General features: G+C 36.7%; 1 protein-coding gene across 3 annotated transcripts; it reads left to right on the top strand.

Moving 5' to 3' along the window:
* Positions 1-1106: 1106 nt before the first annotated feature.
* Positions 1107-23067, top strand: LOC148829864 (solute carrier organic anion transporter family member 1C1-like). 3 transcript variants are annotated; one of them, XM_088924375.1, is made up of 15 exons: positions 1107-1122; positions 1664-1753; positions 6958-7099; positions 7238-7370; positions 10021-10139; positions 11409-11555; positions 12453-12551; positions 13515-13763; positions 15485-15649; positions 16021-16216; positions 16936-17101; positions 17842-18026; positions 18260-18324; positions 19193-19310; positions 21904-23067. In XM_088924375.1, the coding sequence occupies exons 2-15, from the start codon at positions 1685-1687 to the stop codon at positions 22127-22129; spliced, it is 2079 nt and encodes a 692-aa protein (XP_088780501.1). In that variant the 5' UTR covers positions 1107-1122; positions 1664-1684; the 3' UTR covers positions 22130-23067. The 3 variants fall into 3 exon arrangements, with proteins under 3 accessions (XP_088780501.1, XP_088780502.1, XP_088780500.1); XM_088924374.1 differs by having other exon boundaries at positions 1108-1130; XM_088924376.1 differs by lacking the exons at positions 18260-18324; positions 21904-23067 and having other exon boundaries at positions 1107-1130; positions 19193-19304.
* Positions 23068-23343: the final 276 nt, after the last annotated feature.

Genomic DNA, 23343 nt, shown 5'->3' on the forward strand with positions numbered 1-23343 from the left:
TAAAAATGTTTCATGTTTTCAGCCTGCCAGTGTAGAACATACCCTTAAAACTAGGAATGCTGGCTTAGCAATACATACCTGGTCCCTGCTGCATGGTTCCTTATTCCAGCTCTGGGTCAAAACAAGTCCTGTTTTGGAGCCAACATGGTCATCTTCTACATTTACATTTAGATCTTAATTACAGTAACTGAAAATTAAATAATTGCAATCATCCTTCTTAATGTTATATTTCAAAAAACCATCTCACAAGGCATGGCATTTCACTGAGTAGAATTCAAAGCTCAAGCACACATACTGTATGCAAAACATGTAAAGGGAGGTTAAATATGAAAAAATATAAAGTTACAAATTGGGCTTTGCAAGTTACTGGTATGAAGGTAAGATTCAGTTTCACTAATATCACTTTTTTTAAATGTTTTTTTTTGCTTAAGAGGATTTGGAGAAAAACTTCTGTAGTATAGTTTTTCTTTTGTGTTTGTAAAATAGTACTCTGTTTTAGATATATTGATAGCGTACTGTGGATGTTTGATAGATATGTCTTTGAACTAAGATACTTAGAACCAATATTAGGCATCAAAAACTATGTTGCAGCTGATCACTTCCTTAATTTGGAATTACATCTTTGATCTTGACTAATACCTCCATGTTTCTTTTATGTTCTACAAACTTTTGTTATTTACTGTTTACATTTATACAAGGTGCCTGAGAGAAGAACAGTAAAAAAGACAAAAACTGCAAACATCATCATCTTTGACATTCTTTATTTTGAAACTTAAAAACCCCAACCTTGTGATTTTTGGTAAATCTAGTCACTTACATATATACTGTAATCTTACAGGAAATACTCAATAGAAAATTTATTCTGTACAGTTTCATGTGCAGAATTTCTCCCAAAGGGACAATAATAATGACATTTTTAATTAATCCCTCTCTTCTGCCTCCAATTGTTTCATTTAGTGGTCAAATGTTATACTGTGAAAACATTATCAGAAAGAATCGGGTACTAGGTTACTCATTAGTGTGTTATCATCATGTCTTAAAGATAAGGCTTTGAACAAATACTAACATTTCTTATAAAAGCTGAAGAGTTCATTGCTGTGAACTTTCCTTGCTGGATCACAGGTAAAAAGGTTGTCCTTTTGAATTTTTCTTTTTCTTTTTTACATTTCTAAATCCAAGATTAAAAGAACCTTAGAAATAAACCTCTGTGTGGGGCACATATGTATATTATAGATATTATTGAACTATGGATAAATGTTAACAATCATTCCAGCTCTTTCCTGCAACTAAAATTCACAGAATATGAACCTCCAAGAAATCATTTAATGTAACGTAAAATTTAAGATTTAAAACTGTTAAGAAACTAGTAAATCGGAATAAAACACAACAAACATTAAATGGTTCTTGGAAAACATTTATCCTTCACTACATGTGTTTTCTGTAGTTATTGCTTTTTTGCATTCTGTTTCCCTGATTAGAAATTTTGACTCAAAAATTTAATTTTGACTCACACATTTGTCTTATCATTTTTATTTGTTGTGACTTACTTTGTTTCCAAACACCATGTAACTAGTCTTTTTCCTAAAGCGTTGTCTCCTCTGTATCCTCACATCTATACATCCCAGATTCAAGTTTGGGAACCAAACGATTTTTTTTCTCATAGATCTAGATCACATCAGTCATCATGGGGGTTAATGCCAAAAAGCTGCCTGAGTCACAAATGGAAAGAGAGCCCTGCTGCTCCAAACTCAAGGTTGGTGAAGGTTTTGGTTGGTGCATTTGCCACAAGAGAAGCATTTCTTTAAGTTCTTGTTTGTTTCATTTAAAGCAGTCACATACTTTGACAAAAATAACAGAAGTAACTGTAGTAGCTGAGTACTCTTGTGTTAATGTGTGGTGCCAAGTATGTTTGTTCAGGATGGATTTCTTGGTCTTTGGATGTGAGCAATACGAGCAATAGACTGTTGATATATTGTGTCATAGGGGAGGTGAAGAGTAGCCCTTTGCTTTTGTGAATCAACAGTTACTGTACTGTATGTGTTGGAGCAGGGCACACAAGTTTGTAGACTGGATGTTTAACCCAACAGCACATTTAATTAAGGCACTAGGATGTGTTCTTATATGGTAATGCAAGTAGCCCCTACAGGTGAAGAGCTTTGCAGAGTGGAATGATTTTACCTTTGATCCTTGACTATTGGCCTTATGTTATAGAATAAACCTTATTACAAAAGTATAGTACCGTAGTAAAGGTGACAGGTGGTGTACTTCTCATTTCTTATTTATGATATCTCTCAAAAATCTGTCTCATTTTCTCATTATGCCAAAAAAATAATAATTCAGTACATAGTCAATGGGATTCTTTCTCAAAAAGATCTGAAAACCTTTTAATTCTGAGCTAATTTAATGGAAATTCTCACCTTAACATAAGGAGGGTTGAGGATAACCAAGACACTTTTGGCCCAGCTGTCCTAAGTCACAATCATTACCAATGTCATTTCTCAAATTTAAAGTCATGCATTCCTTTTCTACCCCATCCAAAGCTTTACACCTACCTCTTGGGTAATTCCTTTCTATATATGGAGGCCACAGCTCCCTTATTGTATGCCCAACGTTCTGGCCTCAGCCAAATGGGTTAAGCCAAATATCACTATGCCTAAGTGCTCGGTAAACATCCTCTTTGTGAGCTTTTATTTGGGATGTAATGTACACACAAAAAAAACTAAATAAAAACAGAAATCCTAATAACTTTCACAATCATAATGTTTTTTCGGACATGTTCCCAGTTTCCACATGGTGTTTTGGAGTTCATTCCATGAGCAAAAATCTTCTTGGGAAATATAACCATAATCATTGATCATTTGTTTAAAGTGGGATCTATATCCCTCTACTATTTCATTTTTAATGATTAACTTTGCTTATCAGTATGCTGCATTCCTGTCCAGTATTTCTTTAGTTATTTGCTGCTATCAGTGAAGGTTACAGGACAGCAAATAGACAGGAGGGATAGCCTCTGCCCTACAGCTGATTATTTAGGTTTAAGTAAACACCAATGTTCAATCACAGTTCACTGAGCAGGGAGTTCTTGCAGAGTTATAGATCTGGCGCGTGCGACCTTTTGGCCACTCTGTGCTGAGTTTATATTCATATTTTTTTCACATCCCATTTGTTCAAGACTTAGATATTAAATTGATGATAGATGGCCATATCACCATTTAACCCTGCAACTCACAACTGGTAACCCACTGAAGCTCAGCAGGTGTGAGCCTGGTCAATGCCTGGATGGGAGACCTCCTGGGAAAAACTAAGGTTGCTGCTGGAAGAGGTGTTAGTGGGGACAGCAGGGGGTGCTAACCCTGTGGTCTGTGCCCCATTATAGTGACGGGGACACTACTGTAAACAGGTGCCGTCCTTCGGATGAGACGTAAAACAGAAGTCCTGACTCTCTGTGGTCATTAAAAATCCCAGGGTGTTTCTCGAAAAGATTAGGGGTGTAACCCCGGTGTCCTGGCCAAATTTCCCATTGGCCCTTACCAATCATGGCCTCCTTATAATCCCCATCTATGAATTGGCTTCATAACTCTGTTCTTCTAATAGCTGATGTGTGGTGAGCGTTCTGGCTGCTGTCGCATCATCCAGGTGGATTCTGCACATTGGTGGTGGTGGTGGAGGAGAGTCCCCATTGCCTATAAAGCGCTTTAAGTGGAGTGTCCAGAAAAGCGCTATATAAGTGTAAGCAATAATTATTATATTAAACTGGTTTTAATGCAGATCCACAAAATCTTCATTACTGAATTTGCAGAATTGCAGAATCTTAATCTGTTGAAATGTTATTCAACACATTTGCGTGTCTTTGTAATTAGGATTATGCTATGCACACCTGACATGAATGTTTTGACATTGGTGTTTTGTCCTTTCTCAAAGAGCCCATCATTGGAATTTGTGCTTTGAAAACAACATTAATGAGCTGGAAGAGGAGAAAAGCATACTAATCCATGAAATGTAGATCTGACCTTAATAACGAAAGTCGAAATTATAGGCCAAACATTTGTAAACTGGTCAAGCAAGTTTAATTATCTGAAAATGTAAATCAGAAGGACAAATTAAAAATAATGACATTTTAATAGACATAAGAATTGTTACACACAAGAGGACATGTAGCGCACCTAGCCCATTTGGTAGTTAGTAGCTAGTTGAACGAAGGATCTCATCCAGGCATTTTTTGAAGAAAGCCAAGGTATAGACTTCAATGACATGGCTGGGTAGCTTGTTCCTTTCTCCTACAACCCTTTGTGTAAAGATGTGCCTATTATTCTCAATTAAATGCACTTCCACATTGGTTCCTCTTATGCCCTCTGGTTTGTGTTTTATGGTTTATTCTGTCCACCACGTGGTGTTGTCAGGCTAGGAGGATTGTGAAGATTTGTATGAAGTCCCCTCGTGTTCAATACTAAAAAGATTCAGTTCTTTATGTCTGTCAGTATGGACAGTTTGCTCTTTCTGGACTGATTTCAGAGCCCCAGTATCTTTTTTTTATCACATGCTGACTATAATTATACACAACATTTTAAACATTGTTGCATTTCTAAACATCTCCAATATTTTAACATAGCACCCCTTAATTTGAGTCTGCTCTTTTGACTATATAATATTTTATTGCACTATATCATGCATTATCACTATAATATTTTGTCTGCCTTTTAATTGTTTCCAAAGCATTGTCTACTAAATGATAGTATGTAGACTGTATGCAAACAAATACTTAAGTCTTTTGCATGTATCCTTTACTAGGTCTGTATTTCCTATTTTGCATTTATTTTTTAATCTTTTTACCCTGCACTTGTCTACACTAAGCATCTTCTGCCAGGTACTTGCCAAGTCTTGAGCTGTAACTAAACCTTTTTGAATTTCAGCTACTAACAGTGTTTAGTAAACCTCCTATTTTGGTATCATTTTTGGCCTGTGGCATTTCCTGATGTACTGTATATCATCAAATTGAATGGTGATATACTGTACTTCATTAACTAGTTACATTTGCAGATACACAGATAACTGGAATGGAAACAACAGAACGGTAGCAGGGGTCTCACAAAGACTTAGAGAAATGGATTTGGCAGACACTTGAAAAGTGCAGTTTATTATTGACAATTGCAAAGGAATCCAGGCAGATATCAAGAGCTATACTCTATACCAGGGGTTCCCAAATATTTTGGGTCCATGCCTCCCTTGACCTGTCAAATTTTCACCATGCCTCCCCTCTGTCAAAAATAAGTTCTATGGCAGTGCGTTATTTTACAAAAGATTATACATTTGAAAAGGAAATGATAGGTCAAAATAAAAACAAAGTGATCCAATTTTTATTATTTAAAAAAAATAAAATATCATTTAGCATTTTCATTTATGATTTATTTAATTTATTTAATTTATAATTTTCATTTATCATTTATTAAATGTATCATTTTCAAAACCAAAATACTTGTAAAAGCTCAATCAAAATAGTAAAAATACTTGACAAAACATTTTATTGAAATTCTGTGAATGTGAAAACAATTTTAAAAATTAAAATAATAATAATAATTGCTTACACTTATATAGCGCTTTTCTGGATGCTCCACTCAAAGCGCTTTACAGGTAATGGGGACTCCCCTCCACCACCACCAGTGTGCAGCCCCACCTGGATGATGCGACGGCAAATAGTCAGCATCTTCGTAAAATGCAAATAAAATGACTTTTAGAAAAAGTACAAATTTAACATGTATGTTTTTAAAAGGGGGGAGGGGGAGAAATACAATGTCTCTTAATGGGATGGGTGGGCTTGTTTTTTCTTCCATAATTCATCAAACCTGGGTAGTATTTTTGAAATGGAAAATTAAATTGAGGACAGAGATTAGGAAAGTTGCCTTTAACCCGATAGTTTAAGGCATCTGGAAGAGAGGTCTAAGCCAGGTTGAGACTGAAGCCTAAACTCCAGGCTCCTTCCAGCAGCATCCAGGTTTTCTCCACTGAGAAAACTCTTAAATGAGCAAGACTGACCTAATATCCTCCTTTCATTTGCATTTATTACTGTATATTAATTTGAGTAATTAGAATTTATCTAGACATTTAGACTACATTGAAAGTAAAACTGATATAAAATATTTTAAAACATTTCCAATATCTTTTCATCTGACGGGCTCTGTCTTATCTCATCATGCCTGATACCTATGCCATCTTCTTCTGTGTTATCATACAGCTATTACGTACTTCTCCCTGCCGAAAACAAAGAAATTAAAAGTAGCAGACATCCACAAGCACACTCTCTCACACACGGTCTAGTCCTGTGTGATAACCTTCTGTAACAGTGTGGGAGTGGGAGGAGCTGAGGCGAACACCAGTAAAAGTCGACGCTCCATCTGAGGGGGTGGAGGCACTGGTGTAATCGAAAAAGGTGTAATGTGAAAAACAAAAAGGAAAAAGAAAAATGCGCTGTTTTGCACAGCGGTATCCAGGCTGGACTGTCCCTAGTTAGCAAGGTCCAGCCTGGGGAAAAAGAACTGCTTGGGACAGCAGTATCTAGTCTGGATTATCCCTATTTAGTGGGATCCAGACTGGAAGAAAACGAACATGAAACCAAAACAAAAGAGCTCAATCTTTCCCAGTGAGAGATACTGTACATGGCGGGACAGGAGAGAAGAAAAAGAAAATAAAACAAAGGAAAAACTTGGTCTCAAACGTTCTCATCACAATCCCCACTGGGACTGACGCGGGAAGGTTCTCCCCTTGTAAGGGTGTGCTCTTCCCTCCGGGGAGGTGCTCCATGTGTCTTAAATGGCCCCCACAGCTAATTAGCTAGGTCAGCTGTGGTTGCTAATTCAACGTGTCATCCTTAATCCAGTGCTCTGACTCTACACTGAACACACCCCTGTGTAATGCCACACTTTGGATGAAAGTTCCAATGACCTTCTTCTGTTTTTTCCACAGATGTTCCTAGTATCCCTGTCTTTTGTCTACTTTGCCAAAGCTTTTCAAGGAAGCTATATGAAGAGCTCAATCACGCAGATAGAGAGACGCTTTGACATCCCCAGCTCTTTGATAGGAGTGATAGATGGGAGCTTTGAAATGGGTAATGAGTTCTGATATCTTTTGCTCCTGAAAAAAAAAAAACACATTTTGTTTGATGCAACGGATTTAATAAAAAAGTGAATTGCGAAAATGGAATAATCAAAGAGACAGCACTGTTCCTTTGTGTTTGCTGTTGCAGGTAATCTACTGGTCATAGCCTTTGTGAGTTACTTTGGTGCCAAGCTCCATCGTCCCAGGCTGATTGGTGCAGGCTGTCTGCTGATGGCTCTGGGCTCCTTCTGTACTGCACTTCCTCATTTCTTCATGGGACAGTAAGTAGCACCTCACCCAGGATATACAATCACAGTGAAGCATCTATCCCTTCAGACATCTGTATGTATATTAAACAATAACATGGTTATTTCAGTTCATAGTCAAATTTATTTTTAATATTAGGAACCAATGTTTTTCATTTTTTAATGGAAGTTATTTTTTGAAGTTTAGGAGGGATATCAATGACAGGTTAATCACTCACAGCTGTTCCTCAATCAATCATTACAGAAATGACCTATATATACCAAACACAAATACCTCCCTTTACATTCGCCTCGAGTATAACAACACTTGGACCGTGCCCCTTTGAAAAAAACTAAAAAGTCTCATTTCAACTTAAAACCCAACAATACAACTATGAAGACAGAAGGAAAGCTCCGACTTATATTTGCAATACAGAAGGAGAGAAACTCTGCTTTCATCTACATTATCTTTGTCCCATTTATCCCTGGATCTGCTGTTATGATGATCTGCTTTTTCAGCTTGAGGAAGAATCTGCGGGATTTCACAAACTGCCTCCTATTTATTCTCCCCCTGCTGTCTTGCCATTTGCAGATTCTCAGCCTGCTTCATCCCTGGATATAAATCCTCTCTCTCACCTCCAGATCTGCCCCTGTTCAGCTACTCAAGGAAACTTCACCCACAGTTTCTCATTCAAACCCCATCATTAATGAACAGCATTCATGACATCACCGAGCACACAGCAAGTCACCTGTCTACTTAAAGAACCCCTGGACTGCCACTACTATCACCCCCAGGACCTTCTGCTTCACATTGTTTCCCTATTTATGGTCCTTCTCACATTCCCCCTTCTCCATCTACATCTGTTCTTGCTCATTTGTTCACGTTTCTTCTGCTTTTCTTGTTTTTTCCCTTTCCCATCTTCCTGTCTCAACTAATCAGTCCTCTGAAATGTAATCTCAATTTTTTCTTTTGCTCCCTGTTCTGTTTCTGTGCCTAGTAACCGAAGTGGCTCCTTCAGTGCCTTTGGCCCTGGTTTTCTCCCTCTCAGCCCCTCCACTCCTGATACCACCTCCTCAGCCCTGGGTCTGTCCAATAAAAGTCCTTTCACATTCATTTAGATAACCATACCATCATTCAGAGTATCATAAAAGGAAGATCTTCTTATTAATTCATCATGAAATTCCTCCATCGTCTCAAAATGGCTTTCCATTAGTCATTAATTCTTAATCACCACAGCTCACCTCCCAAGCTATTTGAATACTATGGCTGATGAGTTTTCTCATTTTCAGTTTCAGGCGTTCAAGATTCTAGATTCCAATCCAAATCCCTTCCCAAATCCTCCTTATTCGGATCTCATCTTCCTGTGAATATGTCCTTTTTGACATTACCCTCAGATGGCCCAAGATACATTTTATCAGGAATCACACCTTGCCCACTCAGCTCCACACAGAAATGTTTTCCATCATTCCCATTGAACTGATATCCCATCTTAAGCATTTCCTCCATTATATGTTACTGCAAAAACTCTCAATGTCTGGTCATCTACAAGGTTTAGCTGAGTGGATTACAGTTCTTTCATTTGGGCACCAATATTTTCTATTTTAAAGTACAATCATACCTTAGTCCTTATGGACCTCTTCTCGGTTATCTCCAGCTCTGCATTTCCCAAGGTGCCCAAGATGCCTCCTTCACCAGCCGTTTTTGATAACAAGAAAAGCTTTATAGTATCTTGTAGCTGTTTTTTCTTTCACCTATGTGAAACTTTGGACACAATCTGGAAACTCAGGCGAACAATTTTCAGTAGTCATCAGCGCTGCCTCCCCAGCAGCTCCCCGTGGTATTCCTGACCATCTAATTAAGACACGTGGTCACTGATCTACAGCAGCATACAGTACCACGCATACATCTATTCCAACCCCAAAGTGTTGAAGCAAACTTTTCTACAGCTTTTGACATAATCATTCAATCATCACCTTCCTTCCTACCATTTTTGTTTCTGAACTGATGGTTTTGAGATTTATTTTTCTTACTTTTGGAGTTTGAGCCTCCTCATCAAATGGCCAGAAGGCTGGCCATTAAGGAGGTGAGCCAAACCTATTCTACAAAGTAATCCAAAAATTCACTAAGCATCTAATTCTTGAATGTTGTTGTCCCTCTTAAAAATTGAATAAACCTCTATTGAGAAAAACTAGAACAAGGACTATATTTCACAATGTGTGAAGTTTATTAAATTAATTTAAAATAATTTATCCAGCATGACTTTTAAGCAGACAGCTCATGCCATTTACAATGGTAAAAGGAGGGAGTACCTGGATCTGGCAAGACCTGTTTAATAATACCTTCCGTAACATTGATTATATGTTATGGAAGGTTATTCCATAATTATATTCAATCATATCTTCCATATCTAGAAACTATTATCATGCTTGAAACAATTACAGATCCTTCCAAGATAATTAATGTTCTTATGATAGCTGTCTACTGAGAGACTTAACCACATTAACCTTCTCTTACGTCAAATTCAGTTTAACTAAAACTGAAGACATTACTCGTATAAAATATATAATATAAAATGTATGTTGCTTTGTCTCCTGGGTAGTCCCATTGTTCCACTTGAAGATTGATTTGTCTATTCCACAACAGCAGCAAAATCTTCAACAGCTATTATTATTATTTTTTCAACAGTTATCAGTACGAAACATCCATTGAACATTCTTCCAATTTAACTGTGAACACATCTCCTTGCCTTGCCAACCAAAGTAATAATATAAAGGATACCAGCTCTCCTGACGGTCCAAAAGCAGGTACAAACTTTATATTGCTCAATCAAAGTGGATCATATTTCCACCATATATTGTATGTCATACGGACAACTATATTTCTTAAATCAATCTAAGTCATCCAGACATCACTGGCTAAATTACAGCAATAGAGTATTGAAACACATACAGTAGCATAGCATTGTTGCATTTCTAAACCTCTTATGATATGTATCATCTTATCTAATATTTGCATTTCTAACACCTCTTATGTTATGAATTATGTATCTTATATACATTATTATCTTGAATATAATTTAATTAAATGTATAACACAAACACATAAGTTATATTTGGATTATTTAACAAAATGAGTAAATATCCCAGTGTGAACAAGTATAGCATCAACTAGCTGTTTACTGGGATTGTATATAAATCTCTTGACTTCTCTTTTATGAATTTTATTAATTCCGGGGTTATCTATGACTTCCTGGATGATTTTCTGAGTTGCTTTTTGGGAGAGATGAAAGTGTTCTCTTGAATGCTTTCTGTCCATCTCAAATTGGATGGATGGCACCTCAAAAAACTTTTGTAACCCTCCCCTGACTGACTCTTTTTCTGAGCTCCTCTGAAATCTCTTTTGGTCAGGGCACGATCTATGTCAGCTAACCTGTGTGGTACACAAACTCACAAGAGTCTCTGAATAGAACAGGGCTGCCCAAACTCGTTCATCTTTACTTGTTACCAAATTAATTAACAACCTTGTTTTAATTACCTCCCTAATTGTGCTAAGAAAACCCTGAGTTCACTTAGAGTATACTGATTATTAATTATTCATTTTTATGAAACTGTGATTTATGTAATGGCTGTATTATCTTTAAAGCACCCTTAAACATGTTTCAAGCAGAAAGTAGAAGTAATTTTTTTTTATTATTTCACAGTGAAGAAATTTTAAAAGAAAGTGTAAACTTCCACTGTATACTGTGTCACTCTATTTCTTTTTTATACAGTGCAAAAAGTATTAACTTAATATATGTTTCACAACTCAATAATTTTGTAAAAGTATTATTTTAACATTAATATGAAATGTATACTTTTATTTCTCATGCCAGAATATAAAATAAGTTAGATGACGTTAACAGGAATTGTCATAAAAGAAGGGTGGGAAATTTTCATAGCAAACAGAAACCATAGCATATCAATTATATTGCAGTAGAAAACATGTGACCAATTAAAAACTTTTAAAGGATTCAGCAATGTCATTACTGAAAAGTTTCCCGAGCTCCAATACCTGTTTCTTCTGTTTTCCTGTAGAGTGTGAGCAAGAGGTTGGTTCATCTATGTGGATTTATGTTTTCCTTGGTAATATGCTAAGAGGTATTGGAGAAACCCCCATCATGCCTTTAGGATTATCTTATTTGGATGACTTTTCTCGGGAAGAAAACACCGCTTTCTACATTGGTAAGTAACACACATACCTTGCTAAGTGAAAAAAAAATTTATAAATAGTAAATATTTACAAATACCAGAGGGTGCATCAATGAGGGTTACAAAAGATTCCAAGGCAATGCATTTATTCATGCTGAAGGCATAGTCAAGCTTCTAGCATCAGCACCAAGTGCCATTGGCTGCAAGATAACTTCACCATGCACTGTACCCTTCACCATGCACTGCAGGACCTGTATCAAACCATGCACACAGTGTCGAATATTACACTGAGAGCCTCATCAAGGAGGATTTGCATTCTTTGTCATCATTTCTACATTGTTTCAGACCCAGCAGGATGCACCTTTTGTTGGACCCTGTATTGCACTGTGGGTAATGTCGTGTAAGGCACACATGGATATTTTGAGTTCATTGCAATGAGAGCAGGTTCCCATAATCATGCCTTCCTGGGTTTGGAACCCAGGTTAATGTTCATTTTAGACATTTACTTGGCCATTCCTGAAGACATTTCTCCACACAAACACCTGTTTCCTGTTTGCATACCCTTCATCACAAGCAAAACCTGAATCCTAATGTGCACCTACAGTGTTCTTGACCATATTTGTAAAAGGCCAGCCACCTGATACAGTATATTTGACTACCATGGACAGGTGGCACTGTGGTCTCATAACAAAACAGACAATAGCATTATAGTTCTCCTTTTAGTAATGTAACTCCTTTTTGGTCATGAGAAGTCTTGTTATTTATTGAAACACAGATATTGTATTTCACTCTGTTTCTGTTAACTGCTCATTCTCTCACATATTTAATTACCAAAAACATGTTTTCCCTTTATACACAAGATAGACTGTCATTGTAAAGTAATTGAGGAGCCTTTATACGATACAATTTGAATTTGGCTGTTTTTTGCAGCTTGTGTGCAGACAGTTGGAATAATGGGTCCCATGTTTGGGTTTCTCCTGGGATCCCTTTGTGCCAAGATGTATGTGGACATTGGATCTGTTGACTTAGGTATGTATTTTTCACCTTCATTCTGCATCACCAATTAACAAGCTACTGGAATCTGGAACAAGCCATCTAGCCTTGTTGTTGATGCAGATACCTTGGCTTTTTTTTTTAATTACTGAACACTTTGGATCAGTTAGCTCTTAAATATCAGATCGGCTAGATGGTCTGAATGACCAAATTTTATTTGTAACTTATGTTCCTACAGGGGAGCACAAGGAATTTTCTTAGTGTAAGGAATTTAATATTTTGGGAATATTTTGATACATAATAATATTGCAATATATTGAAAGTTACAAATTCCCTGCTGCCTAAAGCTCAAAACAAAAAAAAATTAACATAATGAAATTTAAATAAAATGAAAAAGAAAAATACACTGCAGTTTAGCAATAAAACATTTTAGAAAAACTAATACCAAGCATTTACTGAAAGTATTATTGAAACACTCCTTCAAATCCATTATTAGCTAATCTGTTAGCAGCCTTATATTTATAAATACAGTACGAAATACAGTATAGACAGATAAGTGATAAGTTCTTGCATTGCAGTACTTTTCAGTGCTGTGACTTCTGTGATTTTTCTTTTTGTTACATTTCTAAAACTTGTGTCCTGAGAAAGCTGCTCATTTACTTTGGCCAGTGTCCTGTTTGTTTGCCAGTAGCTGGTGTCTGTCTTTTTAAGTTTGTGCTAAAGTAATACGTATTATAAAATAATACGGCGAACAGTGCAAAATAACATGTCGATTATCAAATAGTACAACTACAATCAAGTGCAGTTTTAAGTTCAAGTTCGGCTTACATTCAAAGGACGTGGTAGAATTCATGCTCACTTGAACATTAAATTTAATCTTCTAAACTAAAGCAGTATGTGCATACCGACATCTGTGATTTCCCAAATTTGTCAATTAATCAAGATGAAAATCAGCAGTAACTCAAGGGCATGCTCTCCTCCCCCTCCCCCCACCCACAGACAGTTTGACAATCCACCCCAAGGACTCTCGGTGGGTGGGGGCCTGGTGGCTTGGGTTCCTGGTGACTGGAGTGGCGGCACTCCTGGCTGGCATTCCATTCTGGTTCCTGCCCAGATCCCTTCCGAAGCAGGGAAAGGCCGAGAGCAGTAACGGCCCGTCGCCGGAACAGGCCACATTTATACAGGAAATCAAAAGGGAACCTAGCGCTGAGAAACCACAAGCTGTCAAGATGTCTGAAATGGCTAAAGGCAAGTGTCCGAGTGTTCCCGTGAGATGACAATGCTGCTTGATAGCATTAGAGTAATGAGTAAGTGTTTAACAGTATGGGGCTATCTTTTTCTCCTCCTGAAGGCCTCTAAAAAGATAATCACTCAAAGTTCCGTTAAAGGTTATGAAATGGTTAAACACAAGGCTATACAAATCAGGCAGCTAATTTAATCATTCCCTAAAAACTATACATCTCACCCTGACTCTTAAAGTGACTAAGGGATATCCATATTTCTACGTATGGAATACATATGCACTGGGTAAAAAAAGGATGAGCATATGAAGTTATGAGTTCTCATAGCTTTATTAACAGGGTACACAAAAATAACTTGAGTGAACACGGCAGAAATTTTGTTTCTGAAAACACTTCATGCTCAAATCACAGGTTTGGCATTAGAGGGAATCTTTCAGTATAAAAAAATGAAAGTGCACATTTACCACCTATCTGCACTGCAGAGCATAATCACAAAGTAACAACATCCCTCCAGAAAAATGACTTTGTCTAGCACGCTTTTTATATCAGTTCTCTTCATTTCTGCCCCACAACCTTTTCACTGTAATCATTGCAGTTTATCATTAACATCATGACTCAATTTTGTTACCTGAAATAATCACACATTTATTTAGGTCTTATCTCACTTACAACATTCTCTTTGAAAAAACTCATTTTAGCTTTTGGCTTTTAAAAGTTAAAACAAAAAAAAGAAGCAAAATGAAAGATTATCTTCTCAGGTTTACAACAAGTAGTTACTGCTACCTTCGGCAGTACAATTCACCTTTATGAACAGTAATGCAGTCTTTCCTAATCCTAACTTTAATCGTCACTAGCACAACAAGCTCTGGCAAGTTCACAGCCACATTTAATAAAAGGCCAAAAACTAAATCATTCTGAAGGAATTGATTTTGAAAATGTATTAGACAACAGGATTTCTGGACATCACATTCTTATCTAGTAAACATCCTTTTATATTTCTGCAGTTATAGAGGTTCTACAAGTAAGAGAGAAATGGAAATTAAAAAGGTGCAACGTCCTCTTTACTTTTATCAATCAACTATTTTTAAGAAAATGGTCAACATTATTTTATAAACAGAAAAACAGGAAGTGTCACTAACACCTGCCACATTGGTTTTTTTTGTAAATCCTTCTTATTTTGTTTTTCTTGTTAGATGACGTTGCATCTTCTGCTACATGTTGTGATGTGATTTTTTTCACCGCAGCCATGCTGTGATGTGCAGGATAACTGTGTCTTTTTCAGTAGCATTCAATATCAGTCACTGTTTCAAAACAGTGATGTATCTCTAATTACACTAGTATTTATATCAGCATTAGAAGCTGTCTTTGTTGACACGGGGCATTGTTTTATTACCAACAATATGGAGATATCAGCACATTGATTTCCTTTCAGCCATGTGCTTCTCTACTATCACAAGCATTTCATTAATTACATTTCAGCCATCAATGCAAGGTTCCATGTAGAGTTGATTTGGGATTTGAATTAATTTCTTACAATAATCAGTTAAACCAGCTGTACTTATTGACTTATCCATTTAACACCGGTTTCAAAGCCCATATAGCTTCTACTGCTTATTTTCAATGAAAAGGATATCCAACACACCTGAAAACATATGATGGATTTAGAAGATTTATGTTTGTTTGTGCTGCTCATAGTGATTTTAACATTTCCATTTCTTTACTCTCTAGATTTTCTGCCCTCATTGAAACGGCTCTTCTGCAATTCTGTGTTTGTCTTGGTGCTGTGTGTGTCCATAGTCCAAGTCAACGGTTTCATGGGAATGATTACTTTTAAGCCCAAGTATATGGAGCAGATCTATGGTCAGTCTGCCTCCAAGGCCATTTTTTTAATAGGTATGTTGTACTTTTGCAATGATTTATTGCCTTGTAAAATCCCTATGTTTCTCACCACATAATTGCAGCAGTATTTATCATGAAGTTATTTGTTCATTAAACAATCCTCTCCTTGCTCTGATAAAATCTCCTTATATAGATCAGTCTTTTACAGTTCAGGTTCATAAAAAACTATTGTACACAATGTCTTATCCTCAATCTGTTACATTTGCCTGCAGCACAATCCATGCCATGCTTTTATATATAGAAAAACAGGAGACAAGAAACACATACAATACATTAATACAAATATATATTTTTGGATTTGAATTGTTAAAAGGGATATTTTAAGATTTCATGTGACAACGCCATTAAATCTCTTTTTTTTCCAGGCATCCTGAATTTGCCGGCTGTTGCACTTGGAATTATCACTGGTGGATTTATCCTGAAAAGGTTCAAGCTGAGTGTAATTGGTGCAGCAAGAATAACAATTGGAGCATCCTTTACATCCTTCCTCATCCTCCTAATACATTATGGACTGAGCTGTGAGAACACACAAGTGGCTGGATTGACAGTCTCATATGAAGGGTATAGCACTGTTATTCTATAAACATTAACATTCAGTGTAAACTGTAAGGAGTGTCATCAAGACCTTATGGTCTTATTCTATAAACTCCTGCATTTTGAATACAGGGTGAGATCTCTGCCTCTGTCCTGGGGGCTAGCTATTTGTTTCAGCTGAAGACTATTCTATTAGGCTAATGTATTTGGAGACCCTGGGTGGGCTTTTTTTTAGTTTGTTTAATATTTTAACACCTAGTTGTTAGAAAGGCGTATTCGGTAGCTTCCTTTCAATTACTGCAGTACATGAAGCATTGTCTTAAAGTTACTAGTGCTACTTGTAGTGTTTATTTTAGTGATGAGCTCTGAAAAGCAAAGTGCTCACATTCATATTTGATTTATGTATCCAGTTATGACTGACATCTCTGCTGTTGGCTTTCACTGTCAATGATCATTTCCTTAAGCAACACATGACTGTGCATGAATGATTTAGCTAAAAAAAAGCACTTTCATGTCATAGCAATGTATGTTCTAATGCTCTAGTCATCATTTTTCATTTAATCATTTCTAACCAATCACTTTAGTTAATATATATCAAATAAACTTGCAAAATAATCAATCTTTAACATTTAAAATTTGTTATTGTTATTGTTATTTTATGGAGGTGCAAAAAGAAAAAAAAATTGAATTTAAAAAGGGAATTACTGCAGTGGATTCATGATCATATCCATTTTGTTCAATCTAAGAGTGAAACAAGTGTCATACCAGGAGAACAGTCTGTTGTCCCAGTGCAACCTGGGATGCACCTGCTCTCTGAAGCTCTGGGATCCTGTCTGCGCTGACCATGGTGTGACATTTGCATCTCCCTGTCTTGCTGGGTGCAAAACATCAACTGGGGCAGGGAAACAGCTGGTTAGTTTTTTTTTCCATTCTTATTTCAACCAAAGTAAAGCCCTGCATGGACTCTCAGGATGGATTTATTAACAATTTGACCTTAGCCTTATCAGTACATGGTGTACAATTCTATTTAACCATAAAAATTAGGCAATATAGACAAAAGGCATGTGCCACATGCAAGATTCCCTGAACTCCATGACCAGGGGAAGAATGGGTCCTCTTGTTTTCCACCAGTTCCTTGAAAGGAGATGGGTTTCTCACGCGGGCAGGAGGAACTGTAGTATCTCTCACCAACATTAGCATTCTGATTCTCCTCTCCCTTCATTTAAGGACAAGGTAGAATCCAAGCTCCACTTTGACCTATTGCAATGTAACAACAGTAGTGAAAACATGTATATTACTTCTTGGATATCAGGGCCATGAGCTAATAGCTTGAAAGAAATCTTTTAAGGAACTTTAAATGTGGCTGATTTTATTTATGTGCTTAGCACTGAGCTGTGAACGTAATTCTTAGCTCTTGAATTTTTTCCTTCTTTGTGGTAGATTTATAGTTCATTGGTTTCATTAGGCTATGTGGTTTCAGATCCATTATTGACTGCAAAGGGAAAATGATCTGGAGTCTTTTAGATTAACTCGTAATAATGAGACATTTTTAGAACATTGTTCATGCATACCATATTTGAATATCCCACTGCATGGTACTATATATCTACTATATCTTTCTTTTCTGGGGGTGTGGGTTTTATTTTCATTAGGTTTTCCATAACTGCAGCTGTCTTGAAGCTGGCCCTCTACAGTCTGAGAACACATCTGCTATCCTGGGACAGTGCCCCAGACCAAATGACTGTGAGAGCATGTTTAAGTACTACATGATATTTTCAGTCATTGGTGCATATATATCAGCCTGTGGAGCCACTCCTGGGTACATTATACTGCTCAGGTAATGTATTATTTCAAAAATGAGTTTCTGGTTTGTTGTGCTGTATTGCTGTTTAGAGAACTGACTTCATATAATTACATGAGTTCAGGCATTTATGACCTGGCTTTAAAATAATATAAATAATTCATTGAAGAAAAATGAGTGGAAAGCTCATGGTTGTACATTTAGTATTTTATAAATCGTATTTAATCACTCTTCATCTGATAGATACATTTTCACTGTGCTTTCTTAAGGTCCATTAAGCCAGAACTGAAATCACTAGCCCTGGGAATCCAGACTTTGTTTGTAAGAACTCTAGGTAAGAACAGATTATTAGCATTATTAAATAATTCAGTAGTTACACCAAAGTACAATGCAGATAATGTGGAGGCATAATTTGAATTTGTTCCCCTTTATTGTCTTAACTCACCTGGTTGAAATAATGGTCATGTGGATGAGGCTTTTAAAACATCTTATTAAAATGGACAAGCCGTTGAGCTACTGTGTGGCTGATGAAACAGTGCAGGGCCTGATGAGAATTAATAATGAAGTATGCTAGAACTGTGATGAATTGTAATGATTGATAATGGGTATACCAGAACAGTAATACATATATACTGTAGTATATGTGGGTATACTGTAAGCTCTTCTTTGTTAGTATAGTAGCACCTATTCCTTCCTGTCACGGAGACCAAGGTTTCATTCCCCTACAGCGGTAGGACAAAGTTCTGTATTTGAAATAGTGTACAACCTCTAAAATTTGGCCTCTAAAACTCTAAACTGGCTTAAATCCCAGCTGAAAAGCTGCACCCATTAACTACTTTAGGTACTTCACCTGAATTACTCCGGTATATGCCCTATTTACTGTATAGATTACAACAACTTGACACCTGAAGAAGACTCCAAAGCTGAAACGTTGTGTTCTTTTCTTCTCTTTACCTGCATCATAAAGGATTCTGAATACAGACTAGTTTCAATATCATTAATTTGGTTTTCTCACCACATGATTTTTATATTATGGTTACAGAATAAGAGTTCTTTAATTGGCATTCTTGCTTTGTTAACAGTAATGAGTAAATAATGTTATAGGTAAGACAATTTCCAGAGTGATAAGCTTCTTCCAGGTAATATTATAGTAATGTAAATAATTGCTTATGTAAAGTTGTCTTTTATTAATGTGCTTTCAGGTGGAATTCCTGCCCCTATATATTTTGGGGCTCTTATTGACAGGACCTGTTTGAAGTGGGGCTCCAAACGGTGTGGGGGTCGCGGGGCCTGCCGACTATATGATTCAGATGCATTCAGGTGACATTTATAATCCTTAAGAAAGAAAATTAGCATCTTGCTGTGTAAGAACCAGATAATGAAAAAAATGCTTTTCATTTTTATGTGGTGAATGTGCGTCGTTAAAAGCTGAATATATATATGTAGAATTCATCCGGCTTTTCCTATTAGTATCCTCATCTTTGGCAAGCTGAGGGAGATCTCCTCTTTCCATGGTAATAGACTGACCTGTCTCAATACTCAGCAATCAAATTTCAAAAGAACAAGTAAAGGTTTATTCCATGCTGAAAAGAGAAGAAAAAAAAAGTCACCCGAAGAAGGCTCCACAGCCAAAACGTTGTTTCCTTTCATCTCTTTTCAGTATAGAATAAACCTTTACTTGTTCCTTTGCAGCCTACGCATGCTGACTCAGCTGCCTACTTGAACTATTTGAGCAATCAAATTGTAGTGCAACTGTGACCAGGGTGGCTTTGCTCTAGCTGGGATTTAGTCATGGCTGTTCATGGAAAACTATGGCTTCTGAGCCACATATTAACACTTCCCAGTGAGCATTAAGCTGTACTTGCCAACAGGTTACGCTAAGATGCAATAAAGCTGACTTTAGCTTTAGCTGCTCCAGTGACTACAAAACAAAAGACAGGACCAACACCCATAAACAGGACAAGCACTCAGATTGTGAAACAAACTTCTTTCTGACCCTATATAAGTGTTGGGAACCCCTTGCAGTATGTCTGTTCTGCGGGGCAGACCCAGCGCGCGTTGCTTATTGAGCTCAATAAAACCGAATCTGCACAAGACTGTGCCCTGCTCCCCTGATGAAGAATTTCCCACAATACTGGACAAGTCTGCATGTTGTCACTGGTATCTGAACCCTAGATGCCACACATTATCCCAACTCATCCCACAAATGTTCAATGGGGCTTAAGTCTAGCAAGAAGTATGTCCTTGACACAACTGTCACATTCTTATTTCACAGTAATCTGTTGTTACACAAGCAGCATGAGGACATAAGTTGTCCTGCTCAAGTGTTGGTACATCAGGAATTGCTTACAGGAAGGGAAGCTAGTGAGGTTCCAGGACTTGATCAATCTAGTGCTATGTCAGGTCACTCAGGTTGTGGTACAATGAAGCTCACTGGTGATTAGATGGCCTTGGCCAGAACATAACTTCCCCATGAATCTTGAATCTGGTTTCCCTGATTCTTGGCCTGTTTTTTGCAGACTGTGTTTTGCTGAATCAATTTAACCAGGATAGAAATTAGTGGTTGTGAAAACCCCAGACAGTGAGTGACCTGCACTAATATACTGTAGTCTACCCTCAGATAAATTGATAGAGGGAAGGTGTTGTTTTCTTGATAAAAGGGGCATTTTTCAAGATTTTTACAGGAAATGTCTACTTGAAATCATTAGATTCTGTAATTGATGTCATTCCCTTGAACACTAATGATTTCAAGTAGACATTTACTGTAACTATTTACTATTCTCTTATATCAACTTTTAGGACATTTGGTCCATTTCAGGTTCTTCCAGAACTGGTTCAGGTCTGTGATATTAGGGTTGTATGAACAGCTCATTTCAGGTACTGCCATTAAATTTCGATGGGATTTAGGTCAAGACTGTTGTAATAGACAAATAAGTTCTGGATCCCGAGATGAAGTTTAAACACCTGACTTTATCGTATGCAAGAAACAATAAGATCAAAGTATTGTTCCGAATATAGGTACAAAACTTCCAGTTTATATAGCAAACTTCAACTGTCTCTGACGCAAATTGTTACCATGGTAATGGGGGGAGGTCACCTGTGTTTCGACATTCCCTAAATCTTGACCACTTTGAATGGCCGGTTTTATCTTTCCTTAATTAGGGAGTCTCTATCTTGCAATTGGAATCTCTTATCAGTTAACTCCCATCCCTGCCATAACTCAAAAGTGCTTAAGCATGGAATGTGTTGTGTCACAAGAAGTCTTTCTTCAGAAAGAAATCAGTTAACCCCTTTTTCACATTTTATATCTTTCTTCCAAGACTATGACTTGACCAATTCAAGGTTTTCCAAAAATGAAAGAAAATTCTTCCCAGTCCATTCTGTTGTAGATCTGCTTGTTGGATAGCAGTGTTTGGTTCTTAGGAAGGTGTAGGTACTCTACAGTAATTAGAAAACATCTAAGTTTACAAGATAATGTGGAATATACACAAGACTACTAGAAGAATGTTTTCTAGCAGTCAAGTCAAATGATGAACTGTTTGACTACAACGAGAAATTCTTTTTGTGGTGTAGATCAAGCACTGATTTCCAATCAGCAGGTTTATCTCATATGAGCTAAGTTGAAATGGAAACCTGTAGACATGGGTTATGTCCATGTTTAAGACTCTTAGGAGATCTAATTAAGGCTTAAATCTATGAGAATATGGACCAGGGTTCACAAACCTATTCTTGGTATTGCATGTACATATGAATGGTCATGGAATAATAGCCGTATACTTAAATGTTAAGAATTTGTTGGCTCATTATCAATTATTAAAATGTATTTCATTCAATGCAACTAAAGGATGATCATGATAGAGGAGATAAGGACTCGGTCAGTGCCAAATCAATGTTCTGCCATCTGTTCCTACAGAGTTGTGTACCTTGGACTGATTTATGGACTGTACTCACTATCATATATCCTGTGGGGTACGCTGTATGCCAAACTCTCAAGAAGACACCGACAAGACACAGTAAAGAAAATTGGGAAGAATGATGGCAATGCAAATGGACAGGAGGACAATATGCACAACCAGAAAGTATCGCCCATTGGAACATCCAATAAAGAGGAAGTGGTGGAGCGCGAGACAAGCATGTAAGAAGAGCCTGAAGACTCTAGACAGTGACAAGTGCAATAAAATCATTGCATTTTGTCACTTAAATACTAATACTTAATTCATAATATACTGTAGGTCATTAAACAAAGGGAGCATACCAGCTGCTCAAAAACATTCTGAACTCTTAGAAAAGTATTTGCACAGCCCAGAATCATATAGTATAAGGCTGCATTTTCTAGTTTGTAAGGAGTCATTTGGATGCCTGTGTTAGAGTTTCATTTTATAGCTCCTGAAAAGCAAAGCAAAGATAATTGATTTTTATTTTAAACATAAGTCTGACCCTAAAGTGAATTTTGTAGTGTTCCTTTTATCTGAAACTACTAAACACAATAGCATGGGTTATTAAAAATGTAGGAAAGGTCACAAATAAGATGGTGCAAGTCATCCTACTCATTTGATCACCAGTAGAATAATTATTCAAGCCCCCATCAATCCATATCAAAAAAGCTCACAAAGACTTCTCTCTCCTCAACGTTTCTGAGGTTTGTATTCGTTTAGATGAATACATTGCAAATGACTCAAAAAGTTCACAAGGTTTTATTCTTCTGAAATTTGACATCACGTATCATTATTTTAAAACAAATCTGGGCACAAATAGTGTTTTGTGCAAAACTTTTAAGTTTTGATGATGAGGCACTTAACACCTCTCTCTTGCTTCAGTGCATTTTAAAATTTTAAATTGTATTATATTTTATTATTTAACAAATAGAAACTACAACTACACTGAACAGAAACTTTACTGAACCAGGTTTATAATGTGAATATATGTTGCATTAACAGCTGATAAAATGGTGAAATGCAGTATTTGTATGTACAGGTTTACTTTCATTTCCAAAATCTATTTTTTCTATTGTACTGTTCCAACTTTAGAGATAATGCCTGCTGTACTGTACTTGTCATTAAATGTAAAGTGTCTCAGCTTTTTGTAATTTCTTAGCACTTTAATCAACCATTTTAGATTTTATTTAAAAATACACAGAATGGGTCACATTTAAAAAATGAAAGAAAGGATAGAAATGAGAGGAAGCAGCAATATGGACAAGCAATGAAATGGACAATGTAAGGATATACAGTATATAAAAGCATATAATTTAAACACTATGTTTTTAGTGTTATGTCTTCAGGGCAGCATTGTAGAGAAGCAGTTAGGGTTCTGGACTTATAACTGGAAGACTGCTGTGAAGTTCAAATGTCAC

This window comes from Atractosteus spatula, chromosome 8 (assembly GCF_055471065.1).
Source record: "Atractosteus spatula isolate fAtrSpa1 chromosome 8, fAtrSpa1.hap1, whole genome shotgun sequence".
NCBI lineage: Eukaryota > Metazoa > Chordata > Actinopteri > Semionotiformes > Lepisosteidae > Atractosteus > Atractosteus spatula.